This window comes from Rhinopithecus bieti, unplaced genomic scaffold (genome assembly GCF_001698545.2).
Source record: "Rhinopithecus bieti isolate Rb0 unplaced genomic scaffold, ASM169854v2 scaffold_5260, whole genome shotgun sequence".
Taxonomy (NCBI): Eukaryota; Metazoa; Chordata; class Mammalia; order Primates; family Cercopithecidae; genus Rhinopithecus; species Rhinopithecus bieti.
In genome coordinates, this window is record NW_016805896.1 from 3,091,300 (window position 1) to 3,110,298 (window position 18,999).

General features: G+C 45.0%; 1 protein-coding gene across 1 annotated transcript in view; it reads right to left on the minus strand.

Annotated features, from left to right (window-relative positions):
* FHOD3 (formin homology 2 domain containing 3) overlaps positions 1-18,999 on the minus strand; it is a 432,873-nt gene that overhangs the window by 3,084 nt on the left and 410,790 nt on the right. The window contains 3 exon segments of the mRNA XM_017873931.1: positions 7,682-7,843; positions 13,638-13,812; positions 15,285-15,308. Coding sequence (XP_017729420.1) covers positions 7,682-7,843; positions 13,638-13,812; positions 15,285-15,308 — 361 coding nt within the window.

An 18,999-nucleotide genomic window follows, 5' to 3' on the forward strand; every position in this document is an offset into this window, starting at 1 on the left:
ACTTGAATAAGGGCCCTGTCACCTTACAGCTCATGTAACAGTCTTTTAATAGCTTTGGGCATTGGGCCAGCCTATCTGGGACAGGCTCAGGGAACAGAACTAAATGGTACCTGCATGGGCCTTGCTGCCTGACAGCACAGAGCCTGTGCCCTCTCCCTCGTGGGTCTACTCATGGTTTGGATATTCCAGACCCCTTGGGACCCTCCTTCACGCTCTGGTCGGGGCTCATGTGTCCTCTGCTGTGAGGGAAAAGCCAACATAGGCTTCATTCCCTTAGCTTACCAGATGTATCCCTGAAAAGCGAGTATTCACGGAAAAGTCTTCCCCATTTATGAAATCCTACTTTCTACGGACCTCCATGGCAATGTGAAAAATAAATTCTCTTAGATATCTGTTAGCCCCTTGGTATAATGAAAAATACCTTGAGAATCTGAACCCTTCCTTTGTTAACCAAAGTTAATTCACCTTACCACTTGAAAGACCACGTGAAAAAAAGTAATCAGCTGAAATCAGTCTTGCACCCAATTCAAGTCACGTGCAACAAGGGCCCCCTTGGGTGTCTGGTCAACCATCTGTCTGCTGAGCAGTTCCTTTGCCATTCATCAAACATCATGTGCATATGAACCCTGAGCCTCTGCAATGCGAGCCTCTGCGGAGAAAGGCAAGGGCCTGACACGGATACAGTGTGGGGAGAAACACTCAGGGCAGTAGACCGGGTCCAGACAGGGAGCTGGCTCTCAGAAAGTTTCCAGAAAGCAAAAAAAAAAAAAGGCTGGGGACATAAGAGAACAAAAGAAGGGGGCTAGCAAACAGGTGCTGGCAAGGTATGAAATGGTACCCAGCAAACTTCCACAGCAGAAATAACTCTGCCACCCAGTAGAGAGGCTTCTCCAGCACTGCGGCAAGGTGGGCCGGCTGCGGTCTGATGACACCTGGGCCTCCCCCAACTCATTTCTGCTTCCCACTCAAATGCTCCAGCTGAATCAAAGCTGCTCTCCAGCCTTTCCCACGGGACGGCCTCCCCCGAAAGCTCATAACAGAGAACAGACTGGAAATGTTTATCCCTGTCTGTCTCGCAACTCTGCCATAGATGGCATGGGTCACTCTGAAGGCACCAGCAGCCACCCTGCACCCCAGGCCCTGGTGACAGTTCTCACAGTGTCAGTGATGGTGGACAAATCTGATGCGGGGTGCCTCTGCTGCCAGCATGCAGCACAGGACTGTCTGGGAACTCAGGAAAAAAACACCCAAGTTCTTTTTCTTCCTCCCTAGAAATGAAAACATTAAAAAAATCCCACAAAGGGTTCGCAGGTGATTCTACTAAGATGGGTCGCATCCGAGAACAATGGCAATGGCAGCCGCCATTTGCTGAGTGTTTACATGGGTTGTTCCACCTAATCTTTATAGAAACACTATGAGATGCGAACTCTTGTTTTATCTTCAATAAGCAAGCAAACCCGGACCAGAGAACCTGGTCACTGGCCCGCAGGCTCACAAGTAAGTGGTAGAGAAGGGTGTGAGTCGACTTTGGATCACAGCCCACATTGGAAACAGCTGTGCACTGCCGATGCTTGGCAGGACCGTTCCTGACCATCTTTCACATCAACAGGAAATCGACCCAACTTTACTTTCAGGTGACAGAAATCCATCTGTGCGCTTTCACCTTTGCAGCACTGGCAGATGTTATTTCTGGGTTTTTTGCACATAATTGTCAAGTGTAATTTGAAAATCAGTTTTTTGGGTTTTTTTAATCCCTAAGATCCCAAAGATTTTCTACCAGGTATATTGGGAGCAATGTGTCTAGGATTCTAGTTGACTAATGTCGGAACTTAAAGATGCCTTAAATGTCCATGTCTTGTGGCTGGGAGGTCCCTGGCTCGGCCACTGTTCACACCATCCATTCACGCCCGCCTTGTTCTGAGTGGAGGTAAAATGGTAGGGCCAGATGTGCTCCCTGGGACTTCCTTTTTTTTCACATAAAATCCTGTTCATCATATGCACAGCTTCCCAAATGGAAAGACATTCTACAAAATAACTGACCGGCACTTTTCAAAAACACCAAGGTCACAAACTGTCCCTACAGATTAGAGGAGACTAAGCAGACATGAGGGCTAAATGCAATGTGGAATCCTGGGTAGGATCATGGAGCAAAAATAGGACCTTCGTGGAGAAACGGGTGAAATCTGAATAAAGCCTACAGTTCGGTTAATAGTACTGTACCAAAAATTGTCCTACTATTTTGTAACTTTTCTGTAAGTCTAATATTTTTTCAGAATAAAAGTTGAAGCAATAAAACCCAGGACAACAGCAAAAAGCAGGCATTCCCAAATCTAGTTGACTGAAATTCAATTTCTTGGACTCACCAAGAGTCTCCTGGAGAGGTTCAGGCACTGCATTTGAACCTTCCCTGGGTAACCAGAAGACCAGGTTTGGGGCCCCTGACTTAAATCACTGTCATCTGAGATGCAGGAAGAGGTGGGGTTTTCAGGACAGTGACAGTCTGTGGTGACAAGGTTGAAGTCTCCTAGTTCCATCTAACCCAAAATGAAGTTCACTCAGGCTGAGATAGCACTCAGAAATACTCGTTCTGCCGTCACTGGTCTGGCTGTGGCTTCCTTGGCCTTGCAGAGCCCAGCCCATGCCCTCCTCCTGTACCTGTGGCTACATTAGCATCCTGTACTCCTGAAGAGTCTTTTTGGTTCCTAGGTAGGAACAGAACAGAAAGCTGTTGGGTAAAATGCGAGCACCAACTGCCTCCTCCTGTGAGTCATGTTGGGGCTGGGCAAAGGGAGAGTTTGGCCTGAAAGGAAAAATAAGTTCTGCCCATTGTTTTCTGGGAGAATTTACCTAAACTAAGGATAGAAAGGAAAGGCAGCTCAGAAAACTACAGACTCAGAGTTTTCCACAATATTTTAAGTTCTGGGCAGGACAAAACTGCCTTTCCCCTTCCCAGATTGAGAGTGTCAGCCCTCTGCCTGGGTATCTCAACAGTGCTAGCCAAGTGCTATGGCTGACAATGCAGCCTTTATGTGCACAGGCGCAAGCATTCTGGGGGTAAAAAGTGGTGAAGATCGGTCTAGGCTATTAACTGCAGCAGGCCAGAGTGAAGTGGACGGTGTGGTGGGGAGTGAGGTGGGTGAAAGGAGCAGACAGTTGGGTCAGGATGTGCACAGCAGACCCTAAGCACCTTCAGGCAGCAACGAATTCACATCAGCAACCTGTCCCTTGGGCAGCAGTGAGACACAGCCTGGAAGGGAAGAAAGGTGGTGGGAATCTGTCATAGATGCCTCACTTAACCCCACAACCGCCTTGGGAAGCTGGCACTACTGCCTTCATCGTACAAAAGATGACTGATACTCGGTAAGGCCAAGTCGCTCACATGAGACCCAGGCCCCATCCCTGCTGTGGGCATGTGTGCATTCCTGAGCATGGAAATGGATTCCATTTGAACTTGGAGTAAAATGTTTCAAATCGTCCAGGTGATCTCTAGCCTGTGAAATGGCTGATCCAGCTTACTTCAGGTGCCCCCCTCCCTGCCCCCACTGCCCAGATTCTACCCGCAGATCTCCAGTAGCACCTAATGATTTCTAGAGCTGATTAAAGATGGACTGGCTCCTCCTGTAAAGACAGCGGAGGGTCTGTCATTTTTACTCAGGAAAAATGATGAAACACTGTAACATCCATTGGTCAGGTGTATGACACCTCCCTGAGTACCACCATGGGAACCCTATGCCTCCCCTCAAAAACGCTCTCAGAGGCAGGAAAGACAGGTTCTTGGATTCGTCTTTTTATTGCTCCTTCATCCTTTTGAACGTGGCACTCAGATGGACACTGCCGGGGGGACTTATAGACAAACCTCCTCTTTAATGTCCCAGTTCCCCTTGTTTGGGAGGGTGATTTATCTAAAAGTGAAACCACCAGAGAGCCATGTAATGCAGTGAAACACTTCAAAACTCTTCCTGCATCCGCCTCACTAACCCCGAGGCTTCCACCCGAGCCCCGACTTTCTGACTTAGCATATCAGTGTCCTGGCCTCCAGCCTGGCCCTGCTCTGCAGCAAGGGATGCCCTCTAAAAGGCAGTGACTCTCCACCTGGGTTTAGGGAAGAGACCTCAGTTCTCTCTTGAACTTGCTCTGTTTATCCTCTTGTCCCATGTCTTGTGCTCATGCACAGGCACCCTCTGCTGTCATTACAGGAGGGGCTAGTCCATCTTTAATCAGCTCTAGAAATCATTAGGTGCTACTGGAGATCCTCGGGTAGAATCTGGTGCGGCGGGGGGGGGAGAGGGCGGGGGGCGCCCGAGAAAGCTGGATCAGCCATTTCACAGGCTAGAGATCACCTGGACGATTTGAAACATTTTACTCAATGTGCCCCTGATTGGCACCAGCTGGGAGAGCAGATGACGTGAGCCATGGGAACCTGTGAATCGATTATGATGCCCTTGGCTATCCCAGCTGACTGCAAAGTTCAGGCTTCAGGGACGTTCAGCACATGTGGGCCCAGTCACCAGCATCAAACATGAAAGCAGACATTTAATTATCTCTGATCCTTGAGTGGCTTGCCTTGCGGGCCATAAATTTCAAGGTTATGGGATGGATTCTGTTTCGTTTCCTGCAAGAGCAGAACTATTATTGTCTTTAGCCAAATGAGTTATGGCCCAAATATGTTGGTTATGCATTATCCACTTGCCTCATTGCCATCATTAAACAAATCAAATACAGCACTGTTTCAGCATGAGGCCCAAACCGCTAAACTTCACATTGATTTTGCAAATTGCTTTTTCTTGTTCCTTTAACCTCTGTGAAAAGCTGGAGTTTATCATCCCTTTATAACAGAAATCAAAGTCTAACTTCTCCCTTCTTAAATTTCTGTTGATAATGCCATTACTAATAAACCCATTACAGATAAACACATACATTCTGTGCTGTACTTGTTATAGTAACTGTATCACAGGAAAAATGTGTTTGGCTAAATAAAAAGAGTATATGGCTGTTTTGCATAAAATTGAAATGGCAATGATACCACAGGAAATTATTTTATGTCAGCCACAAAAACAGGCAAAACATCTCTCTGGCCAGATTGAAGAGGAAAATTAATTATGACTGCGTTATTGTGCCCAGTGAAATTAGGAGCCTAAGAATTTGGATCTCTGTAGACCAGAGGATGGGGCCATGCAGGCTTGGAGGAGAACATGCTCTGGGCCTCCAGGGACCAGCCAGTCCAATGTCCTATGCTGTCTCCTGTCTGAGGTCCCTGATCCAAACCTTCCAACCCTCTGTCAGGGTGCCATGCACCTGACAAATGGGATGTCTCTGTCTTCACAGCCTTAGTCCAACCCTCTCCCTTGGCCCACCTCTCCATGGCTCTTCCCAGCTCCTCCCCCATGGTGAGCCCTGCAATGAGGTTGCCCACACCAGAAAGACCAGAAGTTAACTGGTGTGCAGGTTCCTGCCATGTGGTGACCTTGAAGTAGCCATTGGCCTCCTTGAATGAACAGGAGGCCAATAAAGGGCAACTACTGAAGATAACCTACTTAAGACCTCAAAAAGTCTTTTGGAAGTTTCATTTCAAAAGCTATTTAAGGAGATTTCCTATCACAAAAAAATGAGCCAATGATATAGACAAACCATACACAAAAGGAGAGATGGATGTAAATGGTAATAAGCTCAACCTCCTTAAAGTGAAGGGAAATGTAAATTAAAACCACAGGAAATATTATTTCACACCCTGCAGACAGGCAAAAATGGAAGCGTTGCCTTGGCCTAGAGCAACTGAGATGCAGCTGAGAGTGTGAGTGGATTAGCCTCGCCCCTTCGGAGAAGAGTTTCCACTCCTGGTCTCACGCCCCAGTGCTGTCCATCTTATTATGAACTTGAATCACCTGGGGATCTCATTAAATGCAGATTTGAATCAGTTGCCCTGGAAAGAGGGCCCCATAAATCTGCAATTCCAACAAGCCTCCAGGAGATACTCATATTGTCTGAGGTCCAACTTTGAGTTGCAAGCCCCTAGCCAAGTTCTTACAAGTGCACCAGGAGACAAGCAAAAAATTCATAGTAGCACTGAGAATATAGGAAAATATCAGAAGAAAGAAATGTAAATGCCTTAGATATTGATGTTGGAATCTATAAACATATTCTTGAATACGTACAAGCCAGTCTCCCTGAATGATAGTTCTCCATTTAAAAAATGAAATAAACGTAGTGGAGAGCAGAGGAAGGCATACAGTAAAGAGAAAGCCCACACCTAATGCCACTAATCCAAGGGGCAGGGACCCACACCTCAAGGCCTCACGCCTGAGGTTCTGAAGTAGTGGGTGTGGGTGCAGCCCAAATATCAGGAATTGAAGCATCTCCGCAGAACATTCTAATGTGCATCCAGGGTTGAGAACCACAGCTCAAGAACCTTGTTACTCAGTGTGTACCAAGGGCCAGAGGCATTCACCTCATCTAGGAGCTTGTCAGAAACAGACGCTCAGTCCACCTGTCTTACTGAATGAGAATCCCATTCCCCGCTCCCCATCCCATTCCCATCTGCACTCCCACCCTCAACTCCAGTGTTATTTTCCTTTCTGGGGAAAAATTCTCATCAGAAACTAAAGCAGATCATAGGAAAGGAGCAGGAGACGACAGGAATGTGGGTTAGTGTTCTGTATCCTGGAAACGTTTGTAAATGGGTCAAGCAGAACCACTGGGTCCAACATACACAGGCCACACCCTGGTCACCTCCTGTGTGAATCTCAAGGGTGGAACATGTTCGGGGCTCTCTGAATTTGAGTCCTTACTCAACTCCCTGCCTAGCTGGACTCACACTCATTTCACTTTTGGGAGAAAACAGGAGGAAGCCACTGGTTTTCTTTCCTTGTCACTAGCCCTTATTCTCAGAGGCAAAGCCAGTGGAGACTAAAGCAGCCTCTAGAGTGGCCCAGCAGCGCGCTGAGCACTCTTCTGAAACACTCAAGGCCACAGCTCATGCAGGGAGATGTCAAAGGATCCACAGGATCCTGTTTCCCTATGGAGCACTGTCCCTGAGAGGGTCAGACAGAGGCAACCCCACACCCATGAGCTGGGTGAGCAGGAGCAGGCAGTAGGTTCAGACCAAAAAGGAAAATCAGTCACTCTGATTTAGTTGAATCCTCTATTTCGTGGGAAAAGGAAAAAATGGTCAACCTAGGCCACGTCAAATGTTTCAAGCATCCCAGTGACCATCAAATCACTTGCTACCCCTGATTTTTGCCTTCAACATGCTTGTGGGCAGCGATGAACCCAGGAAGGCCAGTCTCCAGCCCCACAAGCGCCCCCTGGTGCTGGGTGCAAGGCAGAAACACAGCCTCCAGCAGAGCATCTTGGCTGGACTTAACGATGGGCTCCACTAGTGCTCACTCCTATACCCCACAGACACTTAAGGACTTTTCATACCTTCCTGGGAACAAAGTATGCATTGAGAGAGGCCTAGCCACCAATGGCAGATACAGTGAATAGGTGTGACTGCAGCTCCCCTCCTCCACAATGGCCAACGTTGACAGCCAACCCTGAAACCTTCTGTGGAGGAGTGCAAGTAGGCACTCTGGGAGCCACTGACAATTCACTGGAGCTGTGTCTCCACCTTTCCCAGTTCACATAGAATGGGAGGGCAGATCCCTGTAGGGGTGAACACTCACGCCTCCTTTAATGCACTCACAAGATTTCCGGTTGGCCCGGGATCGTTTCCTCTCCCTCGGCACCACTCGCTGACTAGGCACTTGGGTGGCCGACTTGACGATGCGGTCCATGATCTCATCAGCTGCATCGTCTGTGACATTGGGCGAGTCATCAGTTCCCATAGTCCAGGAACTAGTGGATCCTAAGAATTAAACAGCCAGAGTGCACAACATACTCAGAAGGAAAACACGAAAGATGATGCGCAGCACTATTCCTCCAAGCAACTGAGTTCTTTCAGCAACAGATCACAGGGAAGGCCACAGTTAGAGCCCCAGAGCTAATGATAGATCCAGAGGGCTAACCTGTCCCCACTGCAGGGAGCACTCTACCCTGCAGGCCCTGTGACTGCTACCCCACAGGCTCTGATCAAACCCATACACGGGGCACTTATTTCATACCACCCTGTAACACAGCTGTGTTCTTGTTTCTCATTATTATTTAACTCTCCAACCCAAGTGTGTTGTCTTTACCTGCCAGGTCCTGTGATCATCTGAGGGCAGATGACCCAAGCCACACCCTGCTGCACAGTCATCAATATCTGGTGGTGCACACCCAGTAATGTAGAGACCCACTGAAGGTCTTATTGAGACAGCTCTCTATCCGTGGTTGTATGTGCCTAGTCAATGTCAGCTGACCCTAAATTCTCACTAAGTAGAAAGCAATAGATTTTTATAATCCACAGTTTATCTTTGAATTATCTAGCCTTTAATAGACAACTGTAACAGGATTCCCCTCTCTAAACAGCAAAGGGGTTGTTAACTTAAATTTTCTCTGGTACATAAATCTCCTCCCTCAACCACATTTTCTGTAGTTTATAAATAACTACATATTAAAACAAGTCAGAAGAAAGCATCACCAGTCATCCCTCAGTATACAGAGGGATTGGTTCCAGCACCCCCAAGTATGTCCAAATCTGTGCATAATCAAGTTCCACAGTCAACCCTGCAGAACTTGAGTTTACAGCCCTTTATATACATGGGCTTCACATCCTGTAAATACTCTATTTTTGATCTGTATTGTTGGAAAAAATCTGCATGTAGGTAGATGTGCTTCATCAAATCCAAGTTGTTCAAAGGTCAACTGCAATGTTAAACAGTTAGAAATTAATGCTAATGTAATATATCCAGAACTACATCTTTGTAATTGACCAGCCTTCTTGTGAAATCTCTTCTATACGATAGTGAATATATGTTGCTACAAGAGGAAAGGTGTACAATATGCTCAAAATTGTTCATTTCTACCACCTACACTTCATTTTATAGTAGATGCACAACAACTTCAGAAACCTGTAGGTGAGAATTCTCAGAATCATTGCCTATGGCACAAAAGTACCCCCAGCCTGACTAAAGTATAACACAGGCTAGGGAACTGCCAGCTTTTCCCAACTTGGAGGAAAAAAGGGTTAATAAATAGTTAAAATGTTTGAGTTCTCCCACACTAATTTTTTTTAAGTGCATACAACCACCTGACTGGTAATGAATGAACCAAGAAAAATAGGTATCAATGGAAATGGTTGGGAACAGTGGATCACAGTTCAATGGACTGTGATTTTCGTGTGTGTGTGTGTGTGTGTGTGTGTGTGTGTGTGTGTTAGTTGAAATATTGCTGCAAATACATACTGTGCTATAAAGTAGTCATAATTTCTAATAGTAAAATTCATGACTGAATTAAATACATAAATATTTCACACTTTGCAAAAGGAGAGCCAGGATACCAGGTGCCCTGTCACCTGCATGTACGTCAAACCTGTGGCTATAGAACAATGATGTTTTCAAATGGTAAGATTTATGTTGGTTGGGCACGGTGGCTCACACCTGTAATCTCAGCATTTTGGGAGGCTGAGGCGGGCAGATCACTTGATGTCAGGAGTTCGAGAACAGCCTGGCCAACACAGTGAAACCCCGTCTCTACTAAAAATACAAAAATTCGCTGAGCTTGATGGCGTGCACCCACAGTCCCAGCTACTCAGGAGGCTGAGACAGGAGAATCGCTTGAACCCAGGAGGCAGAAGTTGCAGTGAGCTGAGATCACGCCACTATGTTCCAGCCTAGGCAACAAAGTGAGACTCTGATTTCTGTTATTATTGATACAGGTTTTTTTTTTTTAAATTTGTTTTGGTTAGCTTTTATTATTATTATTTTTTAAATGATAGCATACCTATAGCATGGGCACATGCAAAACAGTAAATTGTACTTTTGTGCTTATACCCAAGGGAATTTGATCTACTTCCCTTTAAAATTAGGTCAGTTTTTTCAGCATTATAAACCCTTTAAAAAATAGACTCTTTTCAAAAATAAACTGTTGAAATTGCTGCTGAATGCGTCTGCATTCTCAGAATGGTCGAGGTATTCTAACTGGAAGTAAAAGTCCTTATAATGCCACAGCTTTTAGACCGGGCCTCTGCAGATCCTCTGAACAATGGTCCTCCTCAGAGTAGAGCAATCAATCGTGCAATTGTGTTTTACCCCGCAATTTCCTGTGTTCCCTTTTACCTACTGATGTATAATTCTCTGTCTTACTTTAAAATGCCAAACTACCTTCTAAAAACATGCAAAGCTCAATAAATTGTCTTTGCTCATAATACATTATCAGAGCACTGGGCCAGAAATGAAGGCATCATCTAATCTTCCCTCTGAGAATTACCTATACTTTTCCATCTTACACAACCCTAAGGATCTTCTGTCAGTGTAACGTGTCAGGAGATGCTGAAAGGAAACATCTTGCCATAGGTCCAAGATTGTCAAACTCAATTTTATGATGACTTCATTCTCTTAAGACTTCATTCCTGGTTCTACTTTATGTCCTCTCCTGTTGGTTACTTTCCCACTGCCTGATTACCATTTATTTCCATTCTTCTTAGTCATGTATACATTCCTCTTCCTGGAACCCTTGCACCCACACCGTAGCCATCAGGGTAATACTGCACACACATTTTACATACCCAAGGGGACCATGTTAGTTAGTAAGTGTTAGCAAGACATTTGAGATGTGGTGGAGAGGATAAAGCATTCTAGACCATAATAGCACACTATCGCTTTATTTTTATATTTCTAAAACATGAAGACTGAGATTTGAAAGCACTGAAATTTGTTTTTCCCTTTATAGAAATCTAATCTAAAGAGTCTACAAGGAAAACACTTAAGTCAAAATAGATATTGTACTGTTTTAATGTAAAAAGTTTGCTTTCATTTCTGAAAGATAATTTCTCTGAAGACAGACTTCTGTAGTTGAAGTTATTTCTTCTGGCAGTTTAAAGGTATCATTCCTTTTTTTTCTGGCTTCTATAGTTCCTTTTGAAAATTGAGCCATCATTATTACCATTGCTCCATAGGAGGTAATGTATCTTTCTTTTCTGTTTTCAAGATTTTATCTTTATTTATTTTAGCACTTTGTTTATGGTATGGTTCTCCTTGTACTTACTCTTCTTGGATTTGCTAAGTTTCTTAAATATGTTGGTTGACATTTATCATCAGTTTTGGTAAATTCTCAGCCATCTCTTCAAATCTATTCAATCTCTTCAAATACTGCTTCTGATCCATCTTTTTCCAGTATTCCAATTACACGTTAGACCATTCAACGGTGTCCCTCAGATCTTACATTTTATTCTATTCTTTCCATTTTTTCTCACTATGCTTCTGTTTGTACATTTTCTATTAACCTGCCTTTGGATTCATTTTTCCTCTTTTGCTGTGACCAATCTCTATTAAGCCCATCCAATGAGTTTCTTATTTCAGATATTTTGTAGTTCTGGAATATCCATTTTATTCTTATTTATAGAGTCCAATTTGCTATTGAAATTATCTATCCTTTTACCCATCTGTCTATGTTTCCTTTTAGTTTTTAACATTTATAATGGTCATTTAAAGTCCTTGACTGTAGATTTCAACATCTGAATCACTTATGGGTCTGCTGCTATTATCTATTTTTCTTCTTGATTTTCAGTCATATTTTCATATTATTCCTCTGGCTTGTAATTTTTACTATACTGGACTTTGTGTATAGAAGGACGTAGAGACTGAAGACAGCGTTATTTTCCTCCAGAGAGTCTTTTCTCTTCTGTTAACAGATACAGTGAGGTACTGAGCTGGGTTTAGGCCAGACAGCAGCTTTAGTTCACAAGCAGTCCACTTCCCACCTCTCTTTTTCTTGAGGCCAAGATCAGTGAGTATCTGTTCAAGGTGCTTACTCTAGCCTATCTTTGTCTCCTCAGTTTAAAGACTGCAGGACATCTCCTTCAACCTTTCTAGCCCAGGATCACCCACTGACCTTCCTCCCTCCAACCCCCATTCCGCAGTGCTGCATTCAGCAAATTTCTCATGAGAAAATCATCTGCATTTTGGTCTCCTCTCAATTTCAATCTCTTATACCAGTTCACACAGCTACTACAAATTCTGCTGGCTTCTCTTTCCCATTTGAGTCACTCCATCACCGTAAGCCCAATCCTCAGCTTGTGCCCAGATTTGGCAAATGCTCACAGAGAGGCAATGTCAGCTCACCTCCAATTCTAGTTTGTCTAGTCCTCTTTCCTTTTACAGTTCTATAACGTTTTTTAAAAGAAGGCTTGATTATTTTTATTTCTAGTTGTTGTAGCAGGTGGGTGACTTGTCTACTCCGTAACACATGACACATGAAAGCAGAAGTCTCCCTTGAGATGGGCATTAATGTGCAGAGAAACTGAACAGCCTCCCATTCTAATCCCTTTCATATGCAAAGATGACCCCATGTTGTACAAACCCAGCAACATCTTTTCTCTTCATCCTTTCTGGTCAGGATAAGATGTTTCTTTTCCTTTAAAATTGGTACAACCTGTTTATGTTCCGTTACTGAGATCCACCCCCTAAGAAGGCTTCAACCGCACTCCTCTTGCATCCACCAAGGCACAGGGGCTCAAGACTCCGTCCTGATGGCTGGGGTCACCATGATGCAGGCATTAATGTTCTCCTTCACATCCCTGTTGGCCATGTTTAGCCTAGCATACAAAGCCTGCAAGAGCTGCTGGGCACAGAGAGGCTTATAACATGGGATGTCTTAGGCCTTTTTGGGTGCCACGGGGTGTGGAGGTGAATGGAGGTGAATGGAACAGGACAGGCAGAGGAGCGGGCATCCTGAACTGAGGGAGCAGCATGAGAAGAGTGGGGACTCCGGGACATGCAGGGTGCCGAGAAGCGCTGCGGTGACCATGCAGGGTGAAGGAAAGCCAAGCCTGGGAGACAGGACAAGACCTGCCTACAGGAGCCTCCAAGAACAGTGTGAATAGTGTGGGCTTCACCCTGCAGGCAGTGAGGAAACCCAGGAGGGTAAACGGGTTATCAGGCCAGACCAAGGAAACACAAGGAAACATTCACAGATGTCAAATGCATCTTAATCCCTTCTAATGATAAAAACAAATCTGGAAACTCGAATCTGGCCACCATTTTGAAGTTTCAGTTTTTGTCTCTGCCTAAGGATGTAAAAAAAGGGACCAAGGGGTAGTGCTGTATGGAGGGGTTGGCAACCTCGTCCTGTGTAGTAGATGTTTTAGGCTCTGTGGGTCCTACAGTGTCTGTCACAGTGGCTCAACTCTGCCAAAGTAGCCACAGACACTACACAAATGAGTAAGTATGGCTGTGTCCCAACAAAACTTTATTTCTAGAAGCAGGGGGAAGGCTGGAGTTGGCTTGCAGGTCGCAGTCTGCCCACCCCAGCTCTCCCTCGGGAGATCACCCCCATAAGGATTCCCTCTGTGTGAAGTGAGGTACTCTCGTGGGAATGTTTGTTTTGGAGATGAAGCTATTGAAGGTGGGTCAGGAAGACGCTAGTGAAGGAATGTGTGTGGTTAGGTTGGCACTGGAGCTGAGGGCAGTCACAGCCATGGCCACAGCCTGCCATGGAGACTGGACGCCCCTGGAGTGGCCAACCTGAGAAGACAAGATGAGCCCCACGCAGCCAGGAGTTACCTCGGCTTGCTCGGCTGCGTGTGCGGACGCCCAGCGCGGGGGTGGCGTCCTCCATGGCGGGGGACGAGGTTTTCAGCACAGCCTTCATGTTCTCGTGCTCAGCCGCATCCTCCGCATAGCTCAGACCCTGCGGCTGGCTTGGGGGCGCTGGAGAACTGCCGGAAAACTTGCCAGACTGCAAAACCAAGGGGAAGTTAGCAGGTAAGGGAGACTCCCCAAAAAGACAACTCAAGCTTCTAAAACCCATGGTTGAGGAAAACCTCCTCTCCTCTGTCTTGTTTTGTTTGCAGACACATTGATTACGGCAGTCACTGAAATTGTTAACTAATGACAAAACATCTGTGCCTACAGGAAGATCTAATATGAGACAGAAAAGCCCCCAGCCCCCAGAAGGACCACCACCCATTCATCCATTGTAGTGGTCTCTCTCACTCACTCAGATCCCCTCAAAGGGTGGCTACCAGGAGCGACTGGCATTGGTTCTGGGAAAGTCTAAAGCCAAATGTATTTCTAACACCAAAGCCCTGATACGAGAATTGAAATGAAATATGCATTGTTAACCAAGCATATTGGGCTTTATTTTTTTACTTAGTGCCAGAAAGCAGTTACATTTTTCTTAAGTATCACTTATGATGGTAGAATTACAAAAGTGGGATTTAGTCACAGAATTCTAGCATGTTAAGAGTTGGGAAGAATTCTTCTAGACCTAGTCCCACCTTGCTTTTATGGAAAAGGAAACTGAGGTCCTTCAAGAATACATGGCTTGCCAGGGACCCCAAAAGAATTAGTGTCAGGGCACAGAACAGAACAAGACACAGAAATTCATGCTGATTTTCTCTAACTGAACAAAAGGTCAGGACATACATATTTTAAAAGAGGTATGCTGGAATACGATACGTACGCAATGCCAAACACCTGGATGAAGAACAAAAAGTCAGATTAACATTTGCAAAGAATAGCTCTACAGATTGCTGGCTTCCTTTGTCACCCAGTGTCTCAGCCATAGCAACAGGGTTGGGGACATATCTGTGGCTTGTAGCATCTACACAGCTCTCTCCTCATTTTCCAGGGCCAATTAGCCCCCCGTGGTCTCTGGTTCTCGCACCTGCATCCAGGGTCTGGTGAGGAGCCCCTGCCATCTACCACTGCATGGACATTGGCCCATGGGAGCCATTAACACCAGCAGAGGAAATGGGCACACATCAGAGGCTGCCTACTGGCTAGGGGCTGAGACTCTAGCCTGGCCCTTGGCCACTGCCCCACTTCCTCTTTGATTTCAGGCCTCTTCATGTGGTTATTCCGGAATCTAGTTCTCATATTTAAGTTGCCAAAGGAAAATTCTCTGTCTACTTTTCCAGCAGCAGGGAGAGACCTGCTAAACCTGCCACTTGTGACATGGTTACTGATTAGCTAGGCCTCAGGGACAGCTCAGAAAATGCATTTAACCCTTCAGTCCTTGGCACACATGGCATGATGAGGGCCCCTGTCAGGTGGTTAGTGATCACATGAAAACCAACCAGAAAAATGTCCATGCATTGTTTAAAGCACTGAATGGTGCTGACACTTCATGCTGATTATGTTAGGTTAGACCAGAGCATACATGAGGTGGTCAAATGTGGCATTCTTCATGTTCATAAACAGTCATACCTCAACTTCCTCCTCGTCATCAGTCTACCCGAGAGGACAGGACAGGACAGGACAGAAAAGACAGAAGGGATTCTTAGAAGGCACAGAAGTCAGCAAAAAGATCATCTCAATGGCACATAAAATTCCAAGTAAATAAACTGTCACCACAACCAGGATACATCCTCTTGAGTTGGGAGCTGCCAGGCCCCACCCTCTTGTCCTCATCTGAACACTCCTTGCGTGAACTCCAAGATCACCTGTGACCAGAGAGACTTACAGGGCTCCAGGTCAATCTTCTGGGGCTGTCCCTGAGGTCAACAGTCAGCTTATTCGGTTCCCTGACCAGCACCGACCTCACTTGCAGCTCTGCATCCTGCTGAGAGTGTCCTGCTCTGTGAACCATATGGCATGGCTGTCCACATCCTTATGAATCCATCACTGCCTGACAGTCACCAAGGTCTCTCTAAGTGGACTGGCTTCCATTTGCTTGGCTCTGCCTGTCAGCTGCCGGCCCTCCCTGCCCAGGCTGCCGGTCTGGGCTACCGCTAGTCCTTCCACATGCAGGCCAGCCAGGACAAGTGGGACAACTGCTCCAGCAGCATGCTCAGATTACTCTCTCCTCAGGAGCATGAAATTAATTCCTTTTTAACATCTCACCTGTTTCTCATGGTGGCCACCTGAACTGACTCTCCATACTTTTAATGATGTTAGCACTAAACTGCTTTAAGTTACTTTAAATAAAATATCCCTCTTCTAAAATAAATTGAGAGTGAAAAGTCATGTCAATCTCTTGATCACAAATTAAACACACTTTAAATTTAGGAGTGTCCATGAGGTTACAGGGCCAGGCCAGCAAATCAGATTAAAGTGTTTTGAGAATGAACTACGCTTTTGGAAGTTAAAATGACAAACCACTTCCAGTCCATCACATTCCACACTGCCTCACCCAAATGGCATTGTGACAAGAGACAATAGCCCTGTTCCATTACTCTTTTTAAAAAAATCTTATTTATATAACCTGGGAAGGCTGGCATTTTTCCAGAAATTCACATATGTTCAAGGTGCTACATATATAAAATCTTGGCCCTCTCAACATCCCTAAAAGTAATCATCATTCCCTTTCTATAAAAGAGGAAGCTGAGATAAGTTAAGGGTCTCTCCCAGGATTACCGCTCCCTCCAACATGGGAGGCCTGGGATTGACCAGCCTGGGTTCTCACAGCCCACATCGGGAGTGTGAATGCGGCAGAAAGGCTGTAGTTGCCTCGTGTTGCCTTGTCTGTCACCATTTGCTCTAGGGACAACTTTGTACACAGGATGAGGAATTAGTTGCTCACTGATCCTGGCCTGGCAAGACCCCTGGATGATGAGAAAGGAAGCCTTCTGAATACCCAGAACAGGGAGAGAAGAAGAGAGGTAGGTACTCAGGAGCTGGTGCTTGGGGGCTGCAGATTTTACCCTCAGACCTCTCATCTCTAAATGCTACCACTTGCATCCTCGTTTTATTCAGCATGTACATTCAAGGTGACTTATTACAAACAGTTTTCTTTAAAATCTCTTCTAGCTCCAACTTTCAGGGGGTCTGTGATTCTAAGTCTATAGTCTGGCTTTGTTTTCAGTGGTTTAAGTTGTGTGTATGCCATTTTTAACCAGGTTATGATGTCTTTGGGATATATAAGCTTTTCTTTATACTCATATCTTCCTTGGTTTCCCAGGCACTGCTGGGTGCACAATGAGCTCTTAATAATTGAGTTGCAAAAACCCGAGGCTGTACACTTTTCCTTAATGGACAATATCCTAATCTTCCAGCAGAGGGCAATCTTTCTACATGAATGATGCCACTTTGGCCATTAAAAACATGGACCAGGCTGGGAATGATTCCTGATGGAAGCCTGTCCTGTCCAGATTTTAATGGGAATTTAAATATTTTTCAATCAAACTCCAGAAACATTCACCTCTGTTTATGATTGGGAAAGCCACATGTTTTCAGAGACAGAATGTAAAAATTAGTGGGATCTGTAAAAAATCTCAAGAATTTAGCAAGAAATTTTGATGTATCCACATAACTATAAGCATATTCGGCTTGTGTTTTTCATCCTCCAATGTGTCTCATAGCCACAAAAATAAGTGATCCCTGTTTTTAAACTTTAAAAAATAATACTATGAATAAAACGTGGGCTACAGTTTGCCCTAGTCGATCCAACACGCTTCCTGGGTTGCTGTCCTCCAAGAGGCTAAGGATCCCTACTGAACTGAGATTTCAGGAGAGGAGACAGAAGACTCTTGGCTGATGTTACTGGAATTCAGAACTGCTTGGGTCAGGGGTAGAGCTGTAGAAAGGGCTCCTTCTGCAGAAAAGTGACCTGAGCACTTCCTAAAGGTCTAGAAAATTCCAAGAAAACAAGGAGCTTACGTAAGAGAAATGATTATCCCATGGTTCTTAAAATAACAACAAAATTGGTAAGTTAATGCATCTGGCCTTCCATGTAAGTCAGACCCTCAGGAATGTGAACTTCCAGAGAGCAGTAACCAAGTGCCCTCTGTTTGACTGACTACATATACACATGTCTGTGCACATAGGGCGGCCTCAGTGAGGTCTTCCTAATTGGTTTTCTTCCTCCCCCCCAAAAAATCTGCCTGACTAGGGTTCAGCTGAAGTGTGTAATTGCCCAGATGATGGCACGCCCTGTGGCTTAATCCTTTCCTCATTCCATTCCCTCTATTGCCAGAAGTCCATGTGCTACTCAAATGCATGCACAGATGGGAGAAATCCATGGGCATCAATCCAAACGATGAAAAAAAATCACACTCTAGAGTCCTTCAACAAGTTCCAAATATGACCTGTCAATATCAAAAAAGATGACTTTATTATCGTTGAGTCTGTTCAAGAAAGAATAAATAGTGACTAAAGGAGGATTCCCAGAAAATTTCAGCCTTTTGCCTGGAACTGACCTTACAGTAATGGATGAGGTAAGTGAGATACTAGCCTGGTTTTTATGCTTTGTGAAGGCAGATTAAGAAAAAGGAACCTACGTTATGTATCTCCGTTGGTCTCTGGCATCTTCAAGTATCCTTCACACTCCACTTTACTGAGCATCTGTCATCTGAATATGCACTGCCCCCCAAGACCTGGGTGGGCTTGGGGCTGAGACGGCAGAGATGGGGAAAGAGCCCAAGAGCAGGGGAGGCATGTAAGTGTGCAGGGGCTCCCCAGGGTGCTATAGGGAAACTCCTACTGGATTCGCTGTCCTCTGGGATCTCTTTCCACCCTGATGTCCCATGATTCAAGGGACTGGCGAGAGCCCATTAGATTATATCTTTGAGCAATCACATCAATTTATTCAGATGCCCAAAATGGGTGGTCCATGTGTCAACTGATTGGTTACATAGCACCGTTATGATGATTAAAATCCTGACTCAATTCCCCAATCAGTACATTTGTCTTTCTATGATAAGTGCCATTATCTTTTATATTTTACTTGTCTTCATCCAACTTTACCCACATCACACAGGTAAAAATAGAACCAAACATTTAATGTCATCAGCAACATGCAACACACCAAAATGGGTTCCATGTTCCTATTCCAGCCACACGTTCTGAACTTTACATCTCCTAGGTCCTTGTTTGTTATATAGCAGATTTTCACAGAAATGGTGGATGAGTACTTTAAGAGCACTTTTCCAAAGAAAGAATTTTTTTTATAGTCAAAAAAAAAAAAAAAAAAAAAAAAAAAAAA